The 23,956-nt window shown below is 41.3% G+C and overlaps 1 protein-coding gene across 7 annotated transcripts in view; it reads right to left on the bottom strand.

Moving 5' to 3' along the window:
- Positions 1-924: 924 nt before the first annotated feature.
- Positions 925-23,956, bottom strand: part of diaph2 (diaphanous-related formin 2) — a 365,580-nt gene continuing 342,548 nt past the window's right edge. For all 7 annotated transcript variants that reach the window (XM_027277405.1, XM_027277412.1, XM_027277414.1 and 4 more), the window contains one exon: positions 925-4,953. In XM_027277405.1, the coding sequence (XP_027133206.1) occupies positions 4,889-4,953 (65 nt within the window). In that variant the 3' untranslated portion in view covers positions 925-4,888. The remainder of the gene's footprint in view (positions 4,954-23,956) is intronic.

The following is a 23,956-nucleotide window of genomic DNA, read 5'->3' as shown; positions in this document are numbered from 1 at the left end:
GCCACGGGGTTACTTCCGCATGTCAACCTTTATTTTCTGATGTCACGCTGCAGCAGGGGAGTGGAACACGCAGAGAAACAGGCAGTTGAATTTGAGCATGTTTGGGGAGGAGTGGGTGGGGGGTAACGCTAAGGGGCTTGGACAGGAACAGTTCTGCCCTGCCATTTGACACTCACTCATGGGACTCAGGCAGCCAGACAGGCAGGAACACATGGGTGTGGAAACACAAGAGCGGATACATCGCACAAACTCAGAGTTTAAATTTCCCACATTTGCTACAGTGAGATAAAATATGGCCTTTCATTTATTATGAATGAATTTAAACCCCGATCACCTATAACAGAATCAGACATAATGCTTGTTTTCTGACTGTCTAGAATAGATGAAATCCACGGGAAATGTTTCCCTGGTTATCGTATTAAATTCTCCTGTATCAAATAATAAACAAATTATTGAATTCCTCTGCTCTCTTGTCCTCGAACTTGAGCGGGAAAAAATGTCTAGTCACAGGGGAGATTTTATGGTCTGAAAAATTGATTAAAAAGGGCAATTTTGGGGGGATTTTCTGACTGTAGTAATTTCCCTAAGCTGCCGTTGGACATGACAGCATTATCACTTTGCCTTTGACACTGTGGAAGATAAAGCAGTGGGGACACCAAGGTCCAAATATGTTGCTTTTATAGGTAAGAGCTGTCCCATTCATCATGTGCTAGAGCTCTCTGTAATCCCTGTCCATAAGTCAGCTTGGGGCAGGTATGTCCTGCCCTGCCACAAAATAAACTGAAGATGTAATTTTAGACCAGAGCATTTGGAAAAACAAAAGGTGGAAAATGCTTGAAAAATAAGGGCTGAAAAAGAAATATTTTGAATACTTCTGTAATGCGAATAAGTAAATGCATGAAGACACAAGACAAAGAGACAAAATATCTTTCAGAAATCAGTTTATATAACAAAGTGGTTATTATTTAGTATCATACTCCATTACATACTCTATGGAAGGACAGTGTGCATAACCATCTTGTGTTTTTCATGTTCTTAAGGATACAAATAAACTTAAAATGTTACAAATATAAATGTTTCTTAAGACAATAAAACATACTCAATGACAACAAGGAAGGTAGGCAGGGATATGGCAGCTTACACATCATGATCGGACAGGGTTTGTCAACAGTTATGAGCGTTGCTTGTTGATTCAGTCTCAATTGGTCTTCCGCGAATCGATAGTGAGCACTAACAAAGCAGGAAAGAACTGGATATGTGGCAGCTGGAACTATTTACCAAAAGAAATACTTTGCAAATAGTTCACTCCGTTAGTGGCAATGTCGTACTCAAACATCTCAAACAATTCTCTCTCTGCATGAGTAGAATATCTTGTGAGGTAAAGTGCACGCAGTCAGTGAGTGTAAGTTACAAACTTGCCACCAATCACAACCAAAATGGCACCTTTACAGTTTTTCTCATAAATCTTTCATACCCCTGCCTCCTCATTTTTACAATTACCATGAGCACAGGTCATATCATAGGTTCAGGTTTGTTAGTCACAAGTTAAAGACAATGGGATGATTGGCCCAAACACACTGAGGCCTGTTTTTTCACACTAAAATGATGGAAGGTTCAGGTTCTTTGACCTGGGACTTTTGCTATTTTCTATAAAAGCACATCATTCTTGATTATTCTAAAAGATGGACTGAGGGAGAAATACAACAATCACTTTATAGGGATCATGAGGAATGTCATTGTAGAAGTTTCTCTTATATATTATTAAATATTGCCTGCACTGTAGCTGTTTTCATTGAGGAAAAAAAAAATTGAAACTTTAACAGTTTCACCTATTCGATTTATTGACTTGTGGCAAACTTAAAGCTTGGTGTTAGTCTTAAAAAAAACAATAAGTGTTCTTAACAATCAATGTTGCCAGTAAGATGCGTGATCTGAAACTTCCACAATGGCAAACACTGTAGCTCTAAGCTTATTACAGTTCTACAATGGCATCAAGACAAAAGACTTTTTTTTAAAAACTCCAACTAAATCTTACAAAGGATGTTGGAGTGAAGAAATACCACGACTACCATTTTGTAATCACGTCAAAATACCCTACTTAGAATGACAATTCTTAATTGGATCCATTTTTATCAAACAATAGCTACAAATAAAATAAAACTAACCTTTTTTTTTAATGTCTGTACACTTTTTCTCATACTTTGACAAAAACAGACATGTCATCCCTTTGATATACCAAACAAAAAATAAACAAAGACAAACAGGGATTCTCTGTTATTGTATGGTGAAAAATGAATTTCCAGAAAATGGCACGTTTGAAAAATCTGAAATTGATTGAACGATGAATAAAACGTTTTCGTTCAAATTCATTTTAATTTTCAACCACAAACCTTGGTTATTTTGGCATGTATCCAATCAGAATGTGTTGATGGGGAACTAATATTAAAAAAAAAACAACTCTTATTCTGTACGTTTAACTGTACAGGCGTGGTTGTGTTAAGGACAAAGGGCGAGTTGTGATTAGAAAAAAGAAAACCACTGCCTTTAATGGCACATCTCAATCTCTGCTTTATACAACACATCCTTGAAACTCTTCTCTATTCAGAATCCCTTATGCGGAAATCACATTCTCTATGCTTTCTCTGTGCAACTGCTCGAACCATATATTCAGGGGAGAATTATTGTCTCTTTAAATATTCAGACTTCTCAGAGCATTGTGGATGCACCTTGAGCCGAGATGATGTGTAAAATTGCATTTTTAGAAGCATGCAAGCTGGGAGAGGAGGCATCATGAAACAGACACATCACAAGCTGCACTGGCAGATTGTTTAAATGAAAAATCTCCATCTATTCAGCCCAGGAGTCAAGCACACTGAATCCTATTTTGCCTGGGTTCCTGTTCCGATTACTGAGCTGGCATGGTGTGCGCACACACACACACAGAGACACAGACACACACACACAAACACACGCATACACACAGACACAGACGCACACTTGCCCAAATACACAAACACACAAAGCCTAAAGTAGAGTTATGGTATTATTAAAGAAACTCGTGTTTTGGTAAAAGGGTCACTTATGCCATTAGTGCTGGGGAATTGGAGGGCATTTGGAGACTCACTTGCCAAGACAACCATCATCTTGTCTTCTGTGCCCCCTTAGTCGATTATTCTGGTCGTGCCCACTCTCCGTGTGGATTCAGTGGTGGTGTTTTAGTGGCATCTGCTTACAGTTTAGGGTAGTGAGGGGACAGGGAGGCTCTAGGCATGAATATATGAATAAACAGTTCATGTGAAGGAGCTGTGTGACTGGGTCCTTGCAGAGGAACAAAGCTTACAGCAAAGTTTCAACTATTCTGAACATAAACACCAAGCTGATGCTGAAAGCTTCATCAGGTGAGATGTTAAGTATTAAGTTGTGACTTCGTAGATCCCACCATGAAACAGGGTAGTCCTAAGACTCTTTAGTGTTTGAGGCATGCAGTCCCTTCCTTAGTAGATTGAGTTTTTTACCCCAAAGAGGTTTTTAAATAGATTGTAAAATACATCCTGTGGTTCATATAAGCCTACAAACATTTGACATTTTCTTCAACAATATAAATATACCACCAAAATCTCAGCTGTGTTTTATTTTTATGCTGCTTAGCCCTGTGTTTATTAATTACACGTCTGTTTAAAATGGAATATTGTTGAACAACAAATGTACATAATGCCTTAATTTTCTACAGACATTTTTTTGTTTATTTATTTATTTTGTTAAAATGGGGGAAAATCTGCTGTGGGAATTTTAACAGGAGCCATTGGTCTCTCAACAGATGTCATTTTTGGATGTCTTCTTAGAGCCTTCATATAGAAAAAAAAAATCCCCAATGCATTCAGATAATATTAATATTAAAAATGTCATAATACCTGTGCAGTTTGTGTTAACTGCAGGAAAGTTCAAAGGGTCATGTTAGCTCCTTCAGGCAGTTATGTGCATTTAGAAATGTGTCAGTCTCTCACGTTAAACAGCAAAAGCGACCTTGGGACAGAGATTAGCACCCCGAAGGCATTTGTTAGATATTACATAACTAAAAATAAAAATGCGTCTCGTCAAAATGGAGATTACAGATCCGTGAGTCACATGCTCTGAAATATCGGCACAGACAGGGGCCAGCTCTTTGTGGGCTTTGCGGTATATGGAAGGAAATTAAAATAATTCATGTGGACTCTTGATGTTGGTGAAGGAAGGACTGACAGAAAAAAAACAAAAAACCAAAAAAAATAAACATTTTAAGCAACCACTCCCTCTTCCGCTAAGAGTTTGGTGACTTGAAGCAAGCATCAGCAGGCTGTAGGCTTGCCAACATGGATGTTAAATCCCTGTCTTCCATTTAAAGAACAGCTTGCCCGCATACACTATGGTAAAGTCTTTCTTGGCAGAATGAACAAACACTGCATGTTTCATGTCAAAACTGCATGTGAACTGTAGTACTTTGATAAGTAGAAGGCTTAGACTTGCATGAATCAAAATGGATTTCCAAGCAATGAAAACCTTTCATTTCGAACAGCAGCAGTCTTAAAAATGTGATTTTTTTTTCTTCCTATAAACCATCTAGAGAGGACATGAACATTTAGAATTATGAGAAAGTATTGAATAAATATGTAAGGCCTCAGACGAACAGCATGAAAATGAAATGTGTGTGTGTGTGATGGACTTCTTCAGCTCTGTGTGGCTTCTTTAGGCATTTTCGTTCCGTACATGGTGTTCTGTGTGTATGTGTGTGTGTGTGTGTGTGTGTGTGCCACAGTGAGGGGTGCTCTGTCCCTCCTTTAGATGTCTTCCAGGTCTCCACCTTGCAGGCCTCTTTGGCACTTATCTAGCGTCTTGTGGTAGGCGCGGGTGATCATCGAGCTTGGTGATTTGCATTGTGGCGTGACCGAGACCTTTCCAGGACTGCGCGGCGGTTGTCTGTTCGGAAAGGGGGGAGAAAAAAAAAGGAGAAATAAGCATAAAAGAATGAGAAAGAACAAGAAAGTGTTGTTACATTGATCCATACTGGCACACAAGCGCTCGACTAAATGAAAGCCTGTATAGAAAAACTAAGTGAGGCAAGGCAGAGAAAAGAGAAGGAGAGGAGAGAAGAAACAACATGAAGCAAATCCAAGCTGATTGAGAGGGAAGCAGCAGGGGAGGACGGAGAAACAGAAGAAGCTGTTGGAGTTGAGGTGCTTGTGTCTGGTGTCATAGTAACTCCATTCAGCTCCTGATCCAGGCTTCCACTCAAGAGCCCCTCAACTACTCTCACATCAGATGCAGCATTATGCACAGAAGACAAAGTAAATGCACACACGCAGGCACACACACACACAAACAAGAAAAACAAGCAGTGGCGGAAGAATAATGGGAGTGCATATACAGTGCGTATAGAACACAAGAGAAGGAAAGAAACACTCATTTGTGTTATACAATCATTAAGTAAGATTCTCCGTCACATCAAAGGATACAACTTGTTAGGATATCCACCTTGATTAAAAAATAATTTAATATAACCCCCTAAACTGCAGATAAAATTAAATCAGAGGTAAACAAGTTTAAAGTAGCTGTTATACACCGGGTGATCGGTGGCACTTATTGTTTCACTGCAGCGTTTGTGGTCAGAAAAGCAGGGCCAGCATCACTTTGGATTTCCTCAGTTGCCAGTTCTATGACAGAGTCATACAAACACTGCCTCCCATGCTATCCAACCATGTCTGCCCAGAAATGCCCATGGCATCCGTCGGGCAGCCAGGTGGCAGGTGGGGCTGGACAGAACCAGGAAGCATAGCCATGGAGATGACTGCAGGCACACCCACACAGGACCCCCTGGTGTTTCCAAGCGTGCCGCCGCCACTATGCCCATTACTCAGTGCCAGCTGTAGGGTGCCAGGCGTCCCGGGCTGGGCGTTGTTTAATGGCACTCTCTCCATCCATCATGTCAGGTAATGAGCTGAGAGTGACTGTGATGGCTAGGAACACATACACAAACATACGCGCATGTGCGCGCGCACACACACACAGACTCCTGCCATCGCAGTAGAGAACAGACAGAGAGCACTCCTTCAGATTGGATACAAAGCATCATGCAGATGGTGCACAGGAGGAGAGAGAGGGAGAACGAGGGAGGGAAGGAAGAGATAGAAAGACAAACTGAGTTTTTTTTTTTTTTTTTTTTTTTTTTAAGGTATGAAAGGTTCTGTGTTCTCTGCTTCTTTTAGTTAACATATACAGGAGATGATTGTTAAAGTTAACACGTGGGCAGCGTGTCCAAAAATGAATCCATGTGCATCATTTTTAGGTTGTGCTTCAATCTGTAAACAGGACTTACACAACCTCCCTCCTTTCAAAGCAAACATCAATAGCACACAAAAATAAAGACAAAATTGCGAGTGGAGGGAGGGAAAGTAGATCATACACAATCTATCCTTGCCAATCATTTGCAAGCCCAGTTACTGTAACCTCATTTCTGGCCAAGCAGTCCTCTTTAGCCTTCAGTTTATCAGAGGGGTATAAAAAAAACAGAGCTGAGAGAACACAGAATGCGGGGTCATCTTGAGCTACATTTATTACTGTAAATAGGATGGAGGGGGAAAGACCGCAGAAAGCATCAAAGACAAGATCATAAAAAAATACACAGATTGGGAGACGAGTTAAATCATAAGGGACAAACTACACAAACTACTGGGAGTCTAAAGGAGAGTCAAGTACAACAATATATAGTATAACAATATACACATAACATACAGAATACCCACCGCCAAACCAACCATTCATTTTTATTGAAATATAACAGTCTGTGCTGTGATTACAGTAAAACCATGACTCTTGAGATTTTGGTACAAGACTCCAGCCCTCTTCAGTTTCCTTAATAAAGCAGACTTAAAGTTAACCGTAGTATTGATACTACACTCAACAAAAGCACACACTTGTTGACTTTGTTATCTGAAGAGGCAGCCATTTTACCTGCTGTCTAAACTGAAAACAGTGCAAACCATTAGTGTGACCACTTGTTGAATCCCTGCAGGAGCACTGCCATATACAGTAAGCCACTTTTAACGGAATAACAAAAAAAAAAAAAAAAAAGTGCCCTTTTGGGTCTAATTGCATCCTACCCAAGTGTCTGAATATGTAGGAAAGCTTTCCCTAAGATTAATAAAAAAAAAAAAAAAAAAAAAAAGGAGAGCTATTGGCTTCTCATAAAGACTTTTCTGTTCCTATCTTCAGGTGCATAAAAGCCCATCCTTTCCCACTCCACATCAATCTATCACAACAATTGAACAAACAGCAGCCATTTCTACTGGGAGAGAAACATTACTCCTAGCCTCTACTGAATTGAATTCTTCAAGCAGACATACACACACATGTACAGACAGAGAGGGGAAACAAAGTGAGACTGGGGGGAGGATAGGAGAAGAGATCCACACAAAGGAGAAACTACATCTTTTTTTTTTTTTGGAGCTCTGATTGCGACTCTTTCTACTTGCATTGGTTTTGATGGCTTCTTTACCTGCTTCTCCCAGAGGCGGCATCTTTTCCGAGTTACAGTAGGCGCGACACAGAGGAGCAAAAGAACAGGAGAAGAAATTGACAAAAGAAAAGCAGGTATTCCATGTTACAGCAGGGAGACGCTGGCATACCAGAACTTAATTAAATGCTGGCTGGCACCGTTTCTCAAAATGTTACTAAATGCACCGAGGATTTCAGTGAGGGTGGGCAGATGGAGGGGGAAGTCACTGACACACACGTATGCACAAATGCACACACTATCTCTTTCTCACTCTCTCTTACGCACACACACATAGAAGCAAATACATTGTCGCTTAGGTGTTCAAGCGGGACACAGAGAAACGGCACAGTGCATTGCTTTGAGAAAATGGCGCACGCACATACACACACACACACACACGCACACAGACATACACACTCCCTCCCCCTCTGTTTCTAACACACACAAGCGTATCCTTGCGTGTATATCACGATGATCCCTGCCACAAGGGAGAGGCTCTGAATAAGACAAGGGTAATAGGAGGAGGAGAGGATGCCAAGATTACTAAACAGCTAAAAACAGAGGCCTTAAGCCGGCGCAGTCAACTCCAACCTTCCCCTGACTGTTTGGAGGGCCTCCAGTGAGATGTCATTTCATGTTTTGATAGACGATATAGCCACAGCTTCCCTAGTGGATTCCCCAAAAGAGATTAAATATCATAATGACTTTTGTGTTACTGTCATCTTTGGCTAATTACGTGGAATTACATCATGATAAGGCTCTATGAACTGCAAAAGAAGGAAAAAGCTGCCAGTCATCTATCAAATGCTTTCAGCATGGGATACTTTGAGGAATTACCTCTTCGTGGCCAGTATAAACAGGAAGCCTTTTGGAGGGATTATGCTCTGTTGGTTAAATATCGTCTGGGTAGAATCAGACTCGGGGGGCCAACATCTAAACAAGGTATGCACATTCATCAAGGCCACGATAACAAGGTCAGGTTCATATAATCACCAATCATGTATGTAAATAGCTGCAGAAGGCGAACAGGACGCATCATAAGGCATGACTGGAGCTGCATCTATTGTAGAATAGCTTTGCAAGTAATGCATGCACTGTCTTTTGGGCTAATAATGTAAACAAAGACATGATTTCTTTGACATGTCACTGCTTTTGTCTAATTCTCTCCCCGAGTCACTCTGCATTTCATATTTTGATGAGATAAAACATAACAATGTTGATTAGATCACTGCTCGCTGCACATCAACACATTGTGTTCGCCTCCATGTCGAAGGGGAGAGCGTCTGCAGCACAAGCACCAGCACCAGCCGCAACCTTCTATCACCTCTTTTCATCTCCTCCACCTCCCTTCCCCCTTTCCCCGCTGCTAGCCTCCAAGCTACAGAGTAATGGAACTCCCTACACAGAAACAAGATACGGTGTATAAATGGGATGCAGAAGGAGAGAAGCTATTTCTTCCTACTGAAAGTTATGGGCCGGGTATCGCAAAACTACAGTCGTGGCAAACACAGCCCCTCGTTCACTGGTAAGAGTAATCACCCCAAACAAGGAGGAGGGGAGGGGAAAGAAAGAGCGCAAGTGAAGAAAAGATGAGTTCAGTTGTGGAGAGCTGGAAAAAAAGAAGAATGAGGGGGGAAAGACGATGGGGATGGTGGGTCAGAAGAAGAAAGAGTGTCAGTGACCTTTTTTTTATCTGATGTTCCAAGTCACTCATTGATTTATAACAAGCAGCTGAAAGCTACAAAAACAATGCATGGTAGAAGATTAAAGGATTACAAGGCCAATATGCTTTGTTTCAGCTACTGCACGATACATGTTGGGTTCATTGGTTGTTGGTTGTTTTTTGTCTTTTTTTTTTGTTTTTTAAAGAATACCCAGAGCAGATTAAGCCAATTTTTACTCAAATTTTATACCCCTATGAATCCAAAAGTTGTTTTTACTCCTGCATGAAGATACTGTTTACCCTGTTATATAAAAAAAAACAAAGGTCATCTTGCTTCTGGGGATAAAAACTGAAGAAAATGGCTGATTTTCTCCTAGTAAATAAAAAAAACAAATAAGATTAACTTTTTAAGGAGGAATTGCAAATAAATATCTTTAAAATCCAGTTTTCAATTTGTGTGAATCTTCATCTGTTTTTACAAACATAATGATTTTAGTGTCCATTATTCATGGGAAAATATTTAAAATATTGCTGCCTACAAAAATGTAGTAATGCCATCAGTATGATTTATCAATGCCTTGCACTCACAAGGGATAAAAAGGACAACTACAGCCTTTATCTTGCCCCACAAAATAGATGTACACAGAGCTTTACAGTTTCTGCTGATGTGTGTAAAGTTTGAGCTGATTAGTTGACTCCATCATTAAATAACATTTTCTTTTCTTTAATTCTGTTTTATCTAATTTAAGATATTGATATTTCCTGTTTCTCCCATTCTGCCTCAGCAACACTTCATCATTTATTGATTTCCTTTATGTCCTACTATGACTTTCACAAATTCCCTGAGTGATAAACATACTTTAAGTCAAAGTCGACTGTTGGCTAGTCAACCTGTATGTGAACACAATGATGCATCTGTGATGCTCAAACTGCAACATGCCTTTCTGTGCATTATATTACATTCTTACAACAGTAATCTCTGATTTCTCTCTCAGGCTTAAATGTGTATAACCTGTAACCAGTGTTTTTTTTTGTTTTTTTAAAGAAATACAAATGTCAGGGGATCTGAGAAAAAGGGGGCTGCAATCCGTTGCTAGATATGTTTTGGTGTGTTTTCTCAGCATGCTATAGCAGGAAGAGGTGATCAGAATGGCATGACAGAGGGAAATGCCTAAGACAGGCCAGGATAAACATGCTGAGGCAAGATACTGAAATTCTCCCGCTCTCTGTATTTCTCACACCCGTATACACAGTCTTTCTTTCTGTCTCGCCTTTTTTTTTTTTTTATCTTTTTCAATTTCCTTCTCCTGCCCTCTCCTATTGTACTTTTCTCATTTTAATCCCCCTTATTACTGACATTACCTCCAGTGTTTACTGCAACAAGCCAGCCACTTGTGATTTCTAAACACTCAGGAAGTACACGCAGTCATCTAAACACTAACAAGAAATTTTAACTTGGAATGAACACTAAATCTCATAGCATCCAGATTAGGAATGTTATGTATACAAATTCCCGTTCCTGCTTGACAGCTTGTATACGGAATTTGCAGCAAAGTGGGTTTCACTGACAGTCTGTTGAGATTAACGGTAACAAGGACAGGTTCGCAGAGAGCAGGGTGGTCATAACACATGCAATTGGTTTTGACAACACTGGGATGTGGTTAATCTTTCCATGCCTCTATCACCACTCTATCTCAGTGGGTACTGTGATGTGCATGCTCGGCAGTACTGGTGACTGACCCAGATAGAGAATACAGCCATTTTATCCTCCCCAACAGCCACTCATGACTCTCTCCCCGGGTTCCATTTATGTTGCAGACTCCCTTTGACATACACTGGCTACGCATTGTCAGTCAAAAAAAAAAAAAAATTGGCATCAGAGCTAATTTTCATGCTACCGCCATACTTAAGACTTTTTTCCCATTACTGCAACTAGCCCCATCTCTCGTTTTGTCAGAAATACTGTGCATAAATTCATCCAATTTCTCTGTTGCGCTTCCACATACACACGGCATATACTGTGCACATATTCACTCCTCTTAACAACCCCACTAAAAGGAGCTTGGTCTGAGAGTAATGCGTCCTGACTTCTTGGCACAAAATACGTTTCAGGAAAGCAGGAAATCACTGCACATGTTCATATACAATTGCTTATTTTAGGGAGGAAAGGAAAGTAGTAGTTTATCTCCTCACTAGGTAAGCTCTGACAGGTCTCTACCAGGGACAAAACAGCAGGAGAGAAGGAAAAAAAAATAGCTTTTCCACACGAAAACACGCAACACCTGTGTGCACTATATGCACTTTAAGCTCTGTGTGAATCTATGCGTGTAGTAATCTAAAAAAAATAATCCATTGTTCGCTTTGAAACTTTGCTACCATTTGTTCCATTTTTGATTGAAAACAAGAAGCTTGACAAGACTGCTGGTAGCAACAGATTCCTCATTGGGCCTCTCAGGTTCAGAAATCTCCTTAAAATATCTCTGCTGGGCTTGATTCCTCAGTCACGGAACAATGCCTCTTGGCATTCTGGGATGTAGCGGAGGTACACACAGCCCAAATGAACAGTTATATGAAAACACTTCTGCGATCGATCAGTGCCTGAGGCAAAACTCCCATTCATGATTGTCCTCTCAGCAGTCAAGTTTCAGGAGGCAGGCTTCAACCTAAGTATAACCATGAAAGAAAACAAATATCCTCGAGAGTAAATTCCTGAAACTGCTCAACATTGCCCACCTGTTTGCCTGCAGTTTACTTTACTTTGACATTATCTCCTTACTTTGGCACAACACAGAGGATACAGTGTAGCTTTGAAGTCAAGTGGTATTAGTACAGTACAGGGAGTAGGAGCATTTCCACTACATTTAAACTTTAACCCTCAGGCTGCGACAAATTATTTTCATGATCTATTTATCAATTACTCTTTAACAGTTGACTTGTTTAAGTGTTCCTCCCACCAACAGTAAAAAAACAAAAAGACAAGACAAGATATTAATTTTACAATGCAAGACAAAAGAAAGATTCTCACACAGATACAAACATGCTTGAAAAAATGACTGTTATTGGTTATCAAATTAGTATTTAGTAGTAGATTTAGTAGTTTTTTTTCCAATCGACCGATTTGTGCTCTAATAAAGTCCCTCATTTGCGCAAGTAGACTTTGCTGAGTGTAGTGACAGAATATGTACACTAGACTGAAGCTTTTGATTTGGGGCTTCATCGGCAGCCCGAGACTATGACCACAAGGCATGCAGGATCCATGGAGAGCACAGATGGGGCCTCTAGCAGAGGCCCGGCGTTTTGCAGGTCTGAGCCAGGAGAGAGAGTAATCCATCAGGCCAAGGCACTCTGCTGCCTAGGGGGGCCAGTCACTGACCCTATAAGACTGATTGGGCCTCTGTGGGAGGCCAGACCCCCTGACTACATGGACATCAGTGCCTGGCTTGCTCCACTGAGGCTGGATCTGAGCTGGACCAAGCCAAAGCAGTGACCTGCTTCCGTTCGGATTCTGTGGAGGGACCTATCTAGATCACAGATAAAATTCTAAGTCTAAACTTTGATATTTTAATATTTTTACTAAAACAAATTTAGCAGTAACACTTGTATGTATCAAAATAGGTCATCCTCCTACCAGAAAGAATTCATAACCCTTGTCAATATACAGTATGTAGGCTAATGTCAACGCTTAAACTGACATAAAGGTATTCCCATAATTACACGGTGCTGTAGTTAATACATTATAAAACTTTAGATGAAGCGATAGGAATCTAATTAAATTATCCAACAGTCTTCTGAGCCAACGAGGTCAGAAACAGTATGAGCCAGAGGAGCGCTGGTACCTGCGGCAGCCAAGGCAAGCCACATGATTGACAGGTGAATGAGTAAACAGAAAGATAGTTAGACAAATGGAAGCTAAGATATAGTTTGACAGACAGATGGGAGCGTAAATGGATGGTTTGGCAGCATGATAAGGTAAATAGGCTGATGGATCACCAAACAAATGGGGGAGGAGGAAGGAAGAATATAAAAGAGAAGAAAAGAAAAGAATGCCTGCCTGCAGACAACAAAAGATAGGAAGCCAGATAGCCTGATAAACACAGATGGATTGTGTTGATACACGGGGAGGTGGGGCAAGATCGATAGATTGTTTTATTCTATTTGCTTGGCAAACTGGAGATTTGATGTGGCTGGTATCAAAGCGATCTGTTTCTGACGACGCTAGGCGTGACTGTTACAGATAGCGACACATCTCAATCTTTGGCTATAGCGTCAGTGCAGACTATCTTAGCTGCAGTGTTAACGCTGCCTTCAGCTCCAGCACTTCTGGGTATCATCAAAAATAAAAAATCATGTGTATGCGATGTATCTTTTCTTTTAAATCCAATCCCCACCACCAACTCACACAAACACAAGATTTCACAATGGCTGGGGGGGTCTAAATTAGTAAGTGCGAATCACAAGACGAAGTAAAGATGCCAAGAGGTGATAACCCCTGACACTTGCAAGCAGAGAAATTGGGCTGGGTGTCTCAAAATGGAGAAAGGGTAGAATTTCTTTGCTTCTACTCAGATTTGAGAAAAACAAAATGGATGCCCTGACAACCCGACGCCTCATTACTGCTGCTTGCGTTTATCATGTCAAAATGGAAGACAAGGGTATGTGAAGTTTAGAGGCAAGGGCTCTCCTAGTTAGAAAGGTGGCTTTTCTCTGTGGCTGCTTGAGGGACATGGGGGTGCACTGCAACAGCCTTGATGAGTGTTGCAGGGCTTATAATAGACAGGAAAGGCCCAGAAAGCATGCCCTTTAGAGGTGCAGCATCTCTCACTGTCTGACAGCTTACAGGGCCTAGGCTCCACAATGACACCTTCACAGTGCGCTCGAGATGACACACAAACACACGCTCACAGGTGCATAATGCTCAGACACATATTCTCAGAAACACAAATAAGTTTGGCAGCACACACGCACAATTACACACAAACATACAGAAACACATGCGCATTCACAGTCACGCACGCACATATACACTAATCCATTTGCGATGTGGAGATAATACCTGACAAGCTGAATCTCAGCATCATGCTGACAGTATTAATACTTATAAAACAAGCCAGGCTATAAAAACATCCTGCATTCACTCTAGGAAGGGGCTTATGGAAACAAACATCTGTTTGTGCCATGTTAAGGAAGCAGTACAACTGCCTCACTGTAAACAAAAAAATATAGCCAAAGCTGCATCTCTAGGAATAGGATTTCTGTCAAAACCACATAGTAGGGGAAGAACATAAGTAACAAGAGGTGGCTGTTTGATGAAGAGTTTGCAGTACGCGCATCAATCCAAGTGCACAAGGAAGAGGAGCACTGTCCATCACACTCTTTTAAAATTATATTCTATAAAATTCTATTACTGTATTGCAATGTTGAAACAATTATTGGATACTAACTGATGAGTCGATCGACAGAACATTTTATCATCTCTGATTTCTTGTTTTATATAATTGCAAGTTGAATATCTGGTCTGCTTTGGAGTGTTGCTGTCAATTTGAGCTCTAGGAACATTTTATGCACGATCAGAGTGATTAATAATGAAGACAGTTGCAGTCCTTCTGTGCTGTCTAGTGAAATAATCATCTACATTTATTGATGTGTGTTGATGCCTCTTCAAATAACTAAATGAATTAAATTGTGAATTCATATATATATATGTGTGTGTGTGTGTGTGTGTGTGTACACACACAGAGAGGAAGTAAGCAAAAAAGCAAAAAACATCACATACAATAGTACAGCTGGGAGTTAATGATGTACACACTGCATTAATAAATAATGATTTCTGTATCTGCTTCTCACTAACATGCTGTGCTGTCAAACACACACATCACCAGTTAATCTTTTACACTAACTTCCAAGATGTAGAAGGCAGAAATATAGCTTTTAGACAGTCAATAAGTACGTCCTCAAAAAATAAAATCTGCAACTGTTGAGACAGCTGCTACAAGTTTTCCAGCAACAATCTGAGCCGCCATCAAATCTCAGGATTCTCTAGGACCCCTCACCACTGATGTCTTACCCAAGTTAATAAAACATGGTGTTTTGTGTTATTTATTTATTAATTCTGTTTTTGATGTGTCCCAGCGCGCAGTGAGAGTGGTGCTGGAGATCATAGAAGGCTTTGCAAGCGAGCAGCCTTGCTCCTTCCTCCATGCCATCACCGTCAGACCCATTTGGCCATGTGAAGATGCTCCCTTCTGTTCACATGGGGGGTTGAAGGATGGGTGTGCTTCCAGAAAGTCTTTTCACTTTCTCCTTTAATATAAATCATTCATACTGAGAGATGCTCCCTCATGTACACAAAACACCACAACCCTCCCCGCAATGGGCTACACTTTGCTACCTTCATGTTCTTGCTTGTGCATCGCCTTGTGTGACTGTCAACGTGAGTTTCTGTGTACAAGACTTAAAGTAGAGGCGGTAGGCGCAGAACACCTAGCGGCACTGTTCTGAGAAACGACAGAAATGTGACTACTTGTAATCTAATTACTGTAAACTTGTTTTGAAATACAGCATACAGTAATTTATTGAAAACCATTATACTCCTGTCATATGTCTTTTGATATTGTTGTCCTTCTCACAGGAAATTAATTTTAGATTGCAAAAGCTGGAAAAAAAAAAAGCATCACGAGAAAGACAGCAATTTATTCACCTTCCTAAACAGGTTGTAGACGTATCTGTGTCTTGACTGATTACCTGACTTGCAGCTGTGTGTCTATCTATCTTTCTTAACAACACCTGACAGTCACTGTCTATCAGAGCTCCATGGTGTTCACAACTTGCACTGAGCTTGTCAATGTATTTCTGCATGCATGTGTAATCATATGAATATGCACTCTGAGATTATATGCATTTGTTCATGTGTGCGTGTGTCTAAGGTTTTTTTTTTTTTTTTTTAACCACCTGCAGGTTGACTACACATACCCACCGACTAGACATCTCCAGCGACAATGGATTCAGTGTGAATGAAAAATGTATCTGTCCCCTTCACTTATTTATCAAGAAGGAAGATTTTTCTGCAGGGATGCCCTCTAGAGATGTGGCGGCTCACATGCCAGGCGGCCCGCCACCACTTTACCCACAAGGTTTTCAATAAAACAAGCAAACAACACAATTCCAACACCTATAAATAAGTGATCGTTCCTGAATAAAGTGCTGTACACAGAGCCCCTCACTGAGGCCACTCATCACAATTTAATGGGGCCCTGTACCGGCCAAAGTTATTTCACTCCCTCTCTCCTTCGTTCTATCTTTCTCTATCTTTGAGCACAGTGAGGGAACAATGGAGACAGCTGAAACAGGAGAGGCAGAGGCACATTCAGATCATCATCATGCCATCACCTGGCACAACACTGGTTAAGATACAGCACTATCTGTTTCATGATTTATGAGGCTATCAACATGCGCTTTCTTTCCCTCTCATCTCTTTCACGCACACACAAGAAAACACAAACACTTAAACGCGAGCACACACACACAAGCTCCTTGAGTTTCCTTCCTAGTTATTTTCTCTCTTTCTGGAGACAGGTTGTTCACAGCAGTTTGAACATTCAGAGCGGTGGCTCGCCAGATGCTTGGGCGTCTGTCAACGCGGGTGCTATTGTTAGCTAGTTTTTGATAAGATTTACATGGCAGAAAAGCCATCAAATAAGATATACTACTGAGAATATGAGAAGGGATCACACCTAATCCCCACACCTGCGTCTTGGCACAATTACCATACTTGTTCAAAAACTAACACACATATACACGGTTCAAACTTGCACACACAGGGACATTACAGTGAGCTGTCTGATAACTTGTCTCATTGTCATTTTCCACCACAAGAGCTAAAATTTCTCAGGAAAATGGGACTTTTACTTTTTAGCCAGAGGAACCATCCAATTGTGGTTCCCATTGTTCCCTTGCAAAATAATGTGTCAAACAAAGTGGTTGCTTTTTGATTCTACTACTCTACTTATATGCCTAATCTTTATTATTCATCAGATGAAATTTAAATGCGGATACGAGTGTACTGAATTAACTTTTAGTTTCAGATTCCTGGAGCCCTCTCTGGTGCTGGCCCATTATACTTTTGCCTCTGACTGATGTGCACACACACACACACAGACACACTGTGCACACCAAACCTGTGCTGATTAGAACAGAACTGGGTCACTTGTGCCCCAGCTAGTGGCACTTTCTGCTCTGGCCCTATAAGCCCCTTGGTTACCCAGAATCCCTTGGCATCCATGTCAGAGCCAGGGCCTGCGGCAACACACCTGTGTCCACAGTTCTTCACTGGGATCAATTAGCATTAAAGTTTCAGAGCTCCTCTCCCGCAGTGTGGACATAGTGTACACTGGAGGGGTACAGCCTGAGAACAGCCACAGAAACAGACTGACAGAGACGTGGAGAGAGAGATAGATTTGTAGACACACACACACCCTAGCAGTCAGAAAGACACACACACACACACACACACACACACACACACACACACACACACACACACACACACACACACAATTTCCTAACCTTAACCCTGTACCGGCCTGAGTGCAGAGTTCTGGGTTTTTCATGTAAAAAAGTACAAGAATAATCCATGCACACACACACACACACACACACACACACACACACACACACACACACACACACACACACACACACACACACACACACACATATCCTCTCACATTCTGTCAAGAGCAACACCAGCATGATGTCCACGAGGAAATGAGCATGTGCTATAAATTCATCTGTGGCTATACCTGTATTACATGCCGGCTGCTTTTACTGATCACTCTTCCTTCTCCGTTCCACTGAATTGATCTCTCCATGACTTTGCTAATGCTTCCTCCTCACACACTTAAACAAGATGATTGAACTTTGACTATATCATTTAATCTGGGAGGTTTTTTTTTTTTTAACTCAAGGAGATGCGGCAAAATCAGGATCCTTAAATGAACTCTGAGCACAGATGTGAAACTGTGACTTTATAGTGTACTTTGTGTACTGAAATATGTTTGCATTGTAGTACTATCTAAATACATTATCAAAAAACAAACAAAAATTGTCATTAGTTTTGTTCTTAACATTCAAAGCTGTTTAACCTCTAAAAGAAACTCTTGTGGTGATTATGTTTTGTTGTTCTACTCAGACATAAGAAACTTTTGTTTTACACCTTTTTCTTTTATATTATCAACATTTTTTTGGCAGCTTTTCAAGTCTTACAAACACAACTGGATTCTAAAGAGGTCATCCATTCAAGCTTGCAGTATATATCTTAAAATTTCTGTCTCATCCATTATTGTTGTTTTTTTAACCTTTCCACCTTTTCTATTCTAAACTCACTATGTCTTCTGTATGAACTGCTATCCTACTAGTTGAGCAACAAAAATGTGTCAGAGCTCCATCTCCACATGAGGCGTCACATATCTACTCACCAGCAAACAGATAGTCAACAAGTAGGCGGTGGCGTTTGTTTTGAAGAGACTGTACATTCCTGGGGCTTTCGCCCCAGGGGGGCTTTCCCACCTCTTGTCTCAGTTTAGAGAAAGCATAGGTGTGTTTGCATGTGTGTCCCTACCAATGTGTATATGCATGTATCGGTGTGTGTGTGCCACAGAGGAATAAGAGCACTGAGGGCAGCTGTACCTGTGCTGCCTCGTGGTTGTCTCTTGACAGTGCCCTTCACATCACAGCATGGGCTCGGATGTTGGATCTGACAGAAGTGACCTCCATGCCACATCACCCTCACAAGGCACAAAAACACATGCCTATACACAAACAGACGTGCATCAAACCCAGACAGACAGATCTACACACACACACACATACACACTCCAGGTAACTTGTTGGTATGTATGAAAGCACAAGGGTGATTCTGAAGCGACATGGTGGTTCACGCAAGACAGTAACATAAAAAAGCCATACTTAAAATGCTATACATTCTAACACATGCTGTGGATAACCACAAATTGCATACCCACTACCCCCTCTAGACTACTTAGCCCCCTGTCAGACAGCTATCAATAGGGATTCCAGAAGAGCGGCAGCTAGACAGCATGGGTAAACAAAGACAGCATGAAAAAAAGAGTCAAGAATTCAAAGGCAGAGTGGGGACCCTGTTATTCTCCCTGAGCAGGAAATCATTTGCTGGGAATTTGTGACTCATTTTGAAGTATTCTGTGTGTGTGTGTGGGAGGGCTGCTTTTGACACATATGTCGTGATGCAGAGGTGGGTTGAGCGGAGTTGAGTTCGGCGGTAAACTTTAACTTAAATATTTAAAATGTCAAGCCGCTTGTTCTTTACAATGCCGCTATTTCCAGAGAATTGTTGGCTAATCAGAAGTGGCGTTGCATGTGTCAAACAGAAAGCAGTAATTGATGGGATTCAGTGCAGGCACAATTCAGTGTGATTGATGGAGCGTTGAGGAAGCACTGAGTCTAGCATTTTTCTCCGTCTGTAAATAATAAACAATATACTTCACTTATGCCACACTGTGGAATTCAGTAGAATGATTATTTTATTTGGCACCTCTTTCCTAAACTCTTCAATCAATACTGTACTAACACAGCCACCTTCTTCAACTGATTAGCCTTATCTTAATCCCCATAAACACAATGTCATTACAAGTAAATCCATTTCCTTAACACTATTTCCACCAGCAACATACTGTATTTTCCTGGCCTCCCCTAGACCTAATTGAAATTAAGTTAGATGACCTTTGGGGTGCCTATAGGGGCCTGCTTGTTCCACTAGCCCCTTGCTATATTTCATTTGCTAGAACCTCATAAATCAGCCTGTTGAACTCGGCTGCAATGATGGTCTCGACCTTTCTCATGACATTTCCAAATGGCCACATCCTCTACCTAGGATCATGGCACCATGAAAGGCACCCAACCATGGTATATGAAGATGAGTCCACTTCAGCAAGCACACGGGAGCAAATAAACCAAGTGGCATTGGGAAATGGCATTGGAGATAGGCATTGATTGTACAAAGTGGTGTTCTGTGTGCACAGTTTTGGTAAAAGAAAGTTTCTCACTGAGCACATTCCTCGCATATTGTCAGTCTATGGAAAATGCTTTGGACTTTGAGAATACTCAGATTTATAATACACACTTGAGCGCTGTGTAGCAACGCTTTAGATTTGCTGAGGACGCCATCTAAAACACTGTCGGTGGAAAGAATAAAGGCTTATCATTCAGACCAGGTGGGTTTACATGTTCTTCACTGTAGCACGCTTTGAACAAGATCCTCATTGTATGCAAATCTACAGTGGCAACACCATAAAGTAGATTTTCCTTCTGTGTTGCCGGGCATATTCTATGTATAGTCTGCTGAAGAAATCCTGTGTATGTGCGTGTGCGTGTATGTGTGTGTGTGTGTGTACTGCAGGGAGAGAAGTAAAGGTCCACTTGTGACAAGCCTAGTGGGAATAGGAACATCTGCTGGACCGGCTGCTCCTCTGGTTAACATGCTCCTCCTCAGTGGCCCCAGACGACGCACACCCAGGTACCACATGCACACACACACGTGCAGTTGCACACACATACATATGGACACAAACAATGTCAGGTGCACGTACATATGTATACGTGTTACAAACACACACTCGGCCTCCCTTCCTGGCCATATACTTTTTTACGTTTTTAATTTTAATTTTATTTTTTTACATAAATCCACATTCGTGTAATGTCACGCAAATAACAGTCCATCAGGTCACCATTATCACGCTGGGGAGAGGTATAAATAGAGAATCTATCATTCATATAATGATGCTAAAGAGCAACTATGTCCAATTTGCACCAGATGCTCTCCATAGCCAAATTAAGCCTGCATCACTGCTGGTGGAAAATGTCATGTTATTGGCAAGGTGAACCCACTCCACTCCAACCCCTGTTCCACATGTAGCTTTGCATGAATTTTTGTTAGCCCACTCCAATATCCGCCCTGTGATCGACTGAATACGGGGCCATGCCTTGTTTTATCTTTCTCACTTTGTCCTTAAGCACACAAACATCATTCATCATCGCTCATAACTCTGCGGCGCAGTGAAATGCCATCCTTGCTGCACTTGATGGAACACGGCCTCAATTAACACTTCCTTTACCTTCGTTAACTAAGTAATGTTATAGGCAGAGGTCATATTTCCGCTAAGTGTATGGTCGTGTAACAGAAGACGACAGGATGAGTGGGTCACTATTCTCCCATGAAAGGTTGAGTTACTTGATAGAAGTGGCAGCAGTCTAGAATGATTGCTCACTGCCTCCAGGCCTGGCATTTGGCGCCCTAGGCGAGATTTTGGACTAATAACTCCGACCTCCCTTCACTGCCTGCCTCCTCTCTCACTCTCATCACACACACATATTTCTGTCTATGTGTGTGAGGACCAAATCTGTATTTTGCAGTAAAATCTTCCATTTACAATCCCACATTCTAAATATTCTCAGCTGTAAAACTTTCCCCTTTCCCAGAAACAACACAAATTAACTTGGTAGAAGTTTTTTTCCCCTACTCTTACTATCATCATGAGGTTATTTGGTCCTCATGATGATTGTAAGAGTGCACAGACAGAAAAACACATTCCTAATCTCCAGTTTTTCTGCAGGCTGCAGCCAGGTCTCATCGGAGAAATGGTGGGAGGTGTAAGTGTATGTGTGTGTGTGTGTGTGTGTGTGTGGTGGAAGCAGTCTTCACTTCCTGAATGACCCTGCCAGGCTGAGGAACACTCAGTTGGTCTCCTGCCAGAGCCTCAGCACCCTTTCTTCACCAATCTATGTAATGGCCGTGCTAATGATGGTAAAGCAGCCGGTGCCTCAGAGAGCAGTAATTTAGACAGTGCTAACACTATCGCCAGTGCAGTCGTTCCATGGTGATGATATGCTCCTCATATCAGCCACTCCAGCACCCAGTCGTTTCATTGTAGTGACATGACAAAAGTAGATAATAAGAAAAAGAGCATGTGCACACACACATACACATCCACTAAGCCAAATGAAAAAAAAAAAAAAAAATCTTGGAATCTGAACAGAAAAGACTTATTGTAAGTGTTTACTTTCTCAGCTGTTTCTCATGGCTGAGAAAGGGAGTGTATTGATTTCCTTTTCAGAAAAATAATACTGAGGAAGAAAGGAACATAAATAAAAGCAAGAAAACTAGAAAATGTTATGGAGAAGAGGAGGGAGGGTGGAAGGCATCAAGGAAGAGAAGAAATTGCCACACATGAAAAGGCTGAATAGAAGTCTGAACAAGGGGGCTATTTTTACAACCGGTGCCAACACAGAGGAATGAGCGATGAGTTGAATATGCATCGATTCCCCCCCAATATTGAAAAACACAAGTAGCTTGAGTGCTGACCTCCTGTAGCTGACCATGACACACACACACACTACATCCATATTGATGAATCTCACCAAGCTTCCCTGTGTTTGCCATCTATCATCAATCATTTCCATCTGGAAACAGAATTTTGTTTGTATAGATGTGTGCAATTTTATGTGTAAAGATAAAACATTACACAAGACAACATGGTGCAAAAGCACAACACGGGGAAACAAAGAAACACGAGGCAAAGGGACGTAATTGCCTTCCAACTGTTGAAATTTGAAGTCTGGTGTTGCCCTTGTCAATGGCCTATTCAAATGAGTCTTTGTAGGCGGATCACGTTATCAAGCTGTATTTGAATCAGATCAGCGTGTTCCTTAATAAATATCTCTTCCTCAATTTTTTATCTGTCTTGAGTTAATTAAACACAACCTATTCTTCTTTGTGTTCTTTGATAAGTGGCAGTGGTGTATAACGTTTGTCACAATAATGATCTGCGAGGTGCCCTGTTCCAGGAAAATAATGGAGTTGGTGGAGTTAATTCCATTACGTGTTATGAAAATCATCACCTCAATCGCATCTATTACTTTCTTAAATAAAGACATCTCTCAGTGCTTTATCGCTTATTTAACCAGATAATGTTTACTTAAATCAAACTAGGTCTTTTCAAGCAAATACATGAACATCTGCACTGATTAAAAATAAAACCCTGGATGCATCTGAGTGCGCAAGTTAGACACATGCCGAGGTAAACCAAAGTTGTCCAAGTAGCTGCAGATAATTTGATTGGGATGCATTTTGACAGAAAATAAACTTTTAATGAAGAGCTGTGTGGTGGGAGAAATTAGCCATTACCCTACAGAGCTGGCATTAAATGTTTATAAATGACAATGATGTTGGCACTGACTGTGAAGGAAGTGCAGAGCTTGGGGAATATACTGACGTTTAGGCAGTCAGAGAACAGGTCACAGACTTTACCTCATCTAGGGAGGTAGGGAGAAAGAAAAGAAAAAGAAGGAGAGAAAGACTGAGGGTGACAGTGGAGAAAAAAACAGGAGGAGGAGCACGAGGAGGCACGCGAGAGATTGCAGTTATGATGTGCATGAGAGAGGAAGGCAGAGAACGACAGGGCCGGAGAGTTTAAAAGGCACGGCGTCTGTCGGCTGACAGGGTGGACGAAGGGACAGAGGGAAGTACGCGACAGCAGAGTGTGACAAGTGCGGCAGAACAAACCGGTGGTGACTCATGGGCTCCTTCATTCACGACTGTGATCAGATCCAGCAGGACAGCCCACCATATGGGATGGCACAACTTATTCATCCAATCACTTGGACTACATACGGGACCAGAAGAGGAGAGGGGATGGTGTGTGTGTGTGTTTGTATGTTGTGCCTGAAGGTTTTCA

Source organism: Larimichthys crocea, chromosome I, assembly GCF_000972845.2.
Source record: "Larimichthys crocea isolate SSNF chromosome I, L_crocea_2.0, whole genome shotgun sequence".
Lineage (NCBI taxonomy): Eukaryota > Metazoa > Chordata > Actinopteri > Sciaenidae > Larimichthys > Larimichthys crocea.
The sequence above is the reverse complement of the archived record's forward strand: the minus strand, read 5'-3'. Positions and strand labels throughout refer to the sequence as shown.